At 51.3% G+C, this 3,809-nt stretch overlaps 2 protein-coding genes across 2 annotated transcripts; one reads left to right on the top strand and one right to left on the bottom strand.

Moving 5' to 3' along the window:
• Window positions 1-715, top strand: FTJAE_1590 (uncharacterized protein; the record flags this gene model as incomplete). Its single annotated transcript, XM_037347695.1, has 2 exons — window positions 1-139; window positions 189-715. The coding sequence occupies 2 exons, from the start codon at window positions 1-3 to the stop codon at window positions 713-715; spliced, it is 666 nt and encodes a 221-aa protein (XP_037211158.1).
• Window positions 716-1,222: 507 nt separating this feature from the next.
• FTJAE_1589 (STE kinase) lies at window positions 1,223-3,097 on the bottom strand (the record flags this gene model as incomplete). The annotated part of the gene is made up of 1 exon (XM_037347693.1): window positions 1,223-3,097. The coding sequence occupies one exon, from the start codon at window positions 3,095-3,097 to the stop codon at window positions 1,223-1,225; it is 1,875 nt and encodes a 624-aa protein (XP_037211157.1).
• Window positions 3,098-3,809: the final 712 nt, after the last annotated feature.

Here is a 3,809-nt window from a genome sequence, read left to right as displayed (position 1 = left end):
ATGCTGGCCTTCAAGACTCTTCTCGGCCTGGCCACTGTCCAGGCTGTCTCTGCCCACTTCGGTCTCGTCTTCCCTCCTTGGCGTGCGGACACCCTCAGTGAGGAGGGCGAGGAGCGCTACAACCAGTGGGAGCAACCCTGTAAGACATTTCGTATCGTTCGCTCGCATACTCTGCTAACAAACAATAGGTGCTCGTGTTGACTTCAACAAGAAGAATCTCACTGACTGGCCCCTCGACGGCGGCGCTCTCACCCTTGAACTTCACCACGAATGGTCCTACATCTTCGTCAACCTCGGCCTCGGCGAGAACTCCACCAACTTCAACATCTCCCTCACCCCAGAGTTCCTCAACGCCACAAACTCAGGCACTCTCTTCATTGACAAGCTTGAGCTTCCCTCAGACGTCAAGCCCAAGGACGGAGACATCGCTAGTATTCAGGTTGTTACCGTTGGTGACACTGGCAATGCCCTGTACAACTGTGCCGATATCCGCTTCAAGGAGAATGCCAAGGGTCCTAGCAACAAAACTGGCGACGTGGACTACGTCAAGATCAAGCAGCAGAAGGGCAACGGAACTGAGGAGGATAGCTCTTCCAACTCTACATCTTCTGGAGACAGCAAGGACAACGCCGCTGGCACAATGGGTGTGAACACGGTGGTTATGACTTCTGTCGTGGGTCTTGCTGCCACTTTTGTGATGGGATTGGGCCTCTAGATGGATGACCTTATGAGACATGGTTACTTCAATGTGTAATCAGTAGTCATGATAGAACGTTCACGGCCTTCGAAAAATTATGATTGTTTATGCGCGGAACAAGATATTCCATTGACGTTGCCAACCTGCAGTATAGGCTGGCTACTGGGAGCCTTTTATTGTTAATCCATTGGAACCCTAAAGATGCTTCCAGACCCGTATATGATGACTTGCATGATTGAAGAAAAGGAAAATGAACATGCAGATGGTATAATATATAGAAACAAGAGTTACATTAAAACGTAAAGAATAATAACAGGGTATATCCAATCTGGGTTGGTCAGCTTGGTCAAACCAGGGGCGTTGTTTGTTTACTCACCATCGCACTCATAAATTCAGCATGTAACGCTGAAACACCAAACTCCAGTCATGAAATAAAAAAACAAAAGACAGATAATGACCAGTTGATTATTCTTGTGAGATCCTCTCACATATGGTTGATAACAGTTGCGACTCCTTATACGGCCTTCATCCCGTAGGAGCAGCAGCCTGTTCAACACTCAACTCTTGTACCACTTTGGCCATAGTGATACGTTGGTTGGGGTTAGGGTATAGCATCTCCATAACGATCCGCTCGAGTCGGTCCTTGGGATTTAGACTCTTCCTCGCATCGAAGATCTCGGCAAGCCAATCTCGCATCTGCTTCATAGCGGGTTGACCATTTCCATACTGCTTGTGCGGCATGTTGGGACTGTTCACCCCAGCGATCAACCAATAAAGGGGTCGCGGGTGTCGTCGATGAGCACGAGAGTCAGGGTACGTTATTTTGCGCAACACGTAGAGCATAGTGACACCGAGTGCCCAAACGTCAGAAGCAGGACCGCGTTGTTTTCGACCAATGAATTCCGGAGGAACGTAGTACGGTGTTCCGCCTACGGTCGGCGAATTAGTAGCAGTGGCCGGTGTAGACAGGCCAAAGTCACAAAGGACTGCACCTCTCTCTGGCGAGTAGAGGATGTTGGCGGGCTTGATATCGTTGTGCACCAGCTTGCGACCGTGGATGTAGTTGAGGGCCCCGGCGATGTCTCCCAAGATCCTGGCAGCGTCATTTCTGTCGCCAATGAACTCATCGTTGGTATTATTCCTCCATCGAGGCATGGAAGTCAGGTCCTTTGCGTCGATGTGCTCCATGTATAGGGAAAGGAATCGGGCATCACCGCCATAGTAGCGAACAATCGACTTGTGCTGCAGGTCTTCCTGACCCCTACACTCACGAAGCCACATGTCGGCCTGACGGATGACAGTCCGCTCGTGGACGAGCGCCTTGTCGTTGGGGTTGGCAACGCGCGTCTTGAGTACCTTGACAGTAACGATGTTGTTCGGTACGTGGGAGTGTGTTGCTGTGTACACGGCAGACAAGGAAGTCGAAGCAATTGGCTCTCGCTTGGTGAGTTCGTACTCATCGACTTCGCAGACACCTGAGATTGCAGCAGTTTCACCCTTTTCAGCGTCCAGCAGAGGATGGCCATTCACCGAGGAGAGCTCCTTGCTCTCGCGACCATTCGGGAGGGAGAAAACCAAGGGGTCCGCGGAAGGCCTGAGGAACATAACAACACCGTCGTCACCGGGTGTATTCGGGTCTGAGACACGACGTTTCACTCTCTTCTCGTCATACTCCAGAGAAAGGGCCCGCTTGCCGCTCGAGTTCACGGTGGGGGTGCTGGACTCCGAGGGAACATCCTCGACAATAGACGGTTGTTGTGGTTGATACAGTATCACTGGGCGCTTTTCAAGTACCCGGAAGTCGAGGACTTCCATGTCTCGAAGCGTAATGCGCCATGTTCCAGGCCTCAAAGCCTTGGCTGATCCGGGGTTGACGACATGCGAGGGACTGTAAGGGCTCGACGGCGGCGTCGGTGACACTCCTGACAGGGAAATTGGCAGGTCTGACCGGTTCAAGAAGATGACTTTGTCACTAGCGGGATCGTAGTATAGCTCGCACCACAAAGGGGGCCTTGGATAGTCATCCTGAGTCTCACCGGGGATACGGACGGTGAATTTGATATCTTTGGAGGTCTGAGTCACAGCGAGAACTTTGTGCTCAGGCTGCTCTGGTGAAGCCACTTCGGCGCGGAGAGCGAGCCACTGTAAACTTTCACTACCAGGGCTCACAGACCGCGACTTGGGGAAGTTGGCTAGGGGACGAAATAGAATGCGGATGCCTTGCCTGTGGTGGTGATCCTCGACGTGGAGCTCGTCTAACGAGACAAGCGAAGAGCTAGCAGCAGGGACTGGTTCTTCAACACCAATCCCCTTGAAGCGGGCGTCAATTTCGGATTGAGAAAATGGCTCGGTGCGCTCTTCTGAGACAACCTCAGAGAGCCCGAGCCTAGGTTCTGCCATAAGTTTGGCTATCTCTGCTTCATAGATGAAGTTGGTAAGCAACCAAGGCGTAGAGCGGTGGGTGGACCAGGCAGAAGAACTAGGCAAGAGTTTACCTCAGATGCTAGCTAACCAACCAAACGCAAATGAATGGATGGCAGGCTGAACAGAATGTCTATAGTAATTGATAGAGTTTGTGTGATTGCCACGTAGAAACGCAATCCGTGCGGTGATGCGTTGCGTAGCGAGATACGATTGATGTTGCGCCAGGCTGAAAAGTGTAATGTAGTTGTGAATGAATATGTATGAATGTATGAGTAATATGAGGGGCTGACTGTGATTGAATTCCAGGCAGGCTACTCAATGCTGCGCTTGTGAGGCGATGCACTCCAAGAATGTATGTACAGTACGACACAAGGCGAACCGAGGCGGGGAGAGAGTGGGAGTGGAAGGGTTTAATAGGAGCTGGGGAAGAGTGGGCTGTGGCTAGGTATTATTAGATGCAGCAATAACACCTTAGCTTGTACGGATAGGATGGGAATGTAATGTAGGAGATGCAGGAACAGAAACAAGAGCCAAACTCAGCAGCAGATTTGACCCTCAACGAGCCCTGTTTTAAGTGAATGAACAGGGCATATCAGAAGGACAGGACACGATGGGTGTGTTCTTCTGCGAGGGTTGAAAAGACAGCTTTCAGCCCAGGTCAGCCCAGGTCCAGGACAGGCCTGCTGAT

This window comes from Fusarium tjaetaba, assembly GCF_013396195.1.
Source record: "Fusarium tjaetaba strain NRRL 66243 chromosome Unknown NRRL66243_c0000030, whole genome shotgun sequence".
In the NCBI taxonomy this organism is placed as follows: domain Eukaryota; kingdom Fungi; phylum Ascomycota; class Sordariomycetes; order Hypocreales; family Nectriaceae; genus Fusarium; species Fusarium tjaetaba.
Note: the sequence above shows the minus strand (reverse complement) of the source record. Positions and strands in the feature narration are given on the sequence as shown.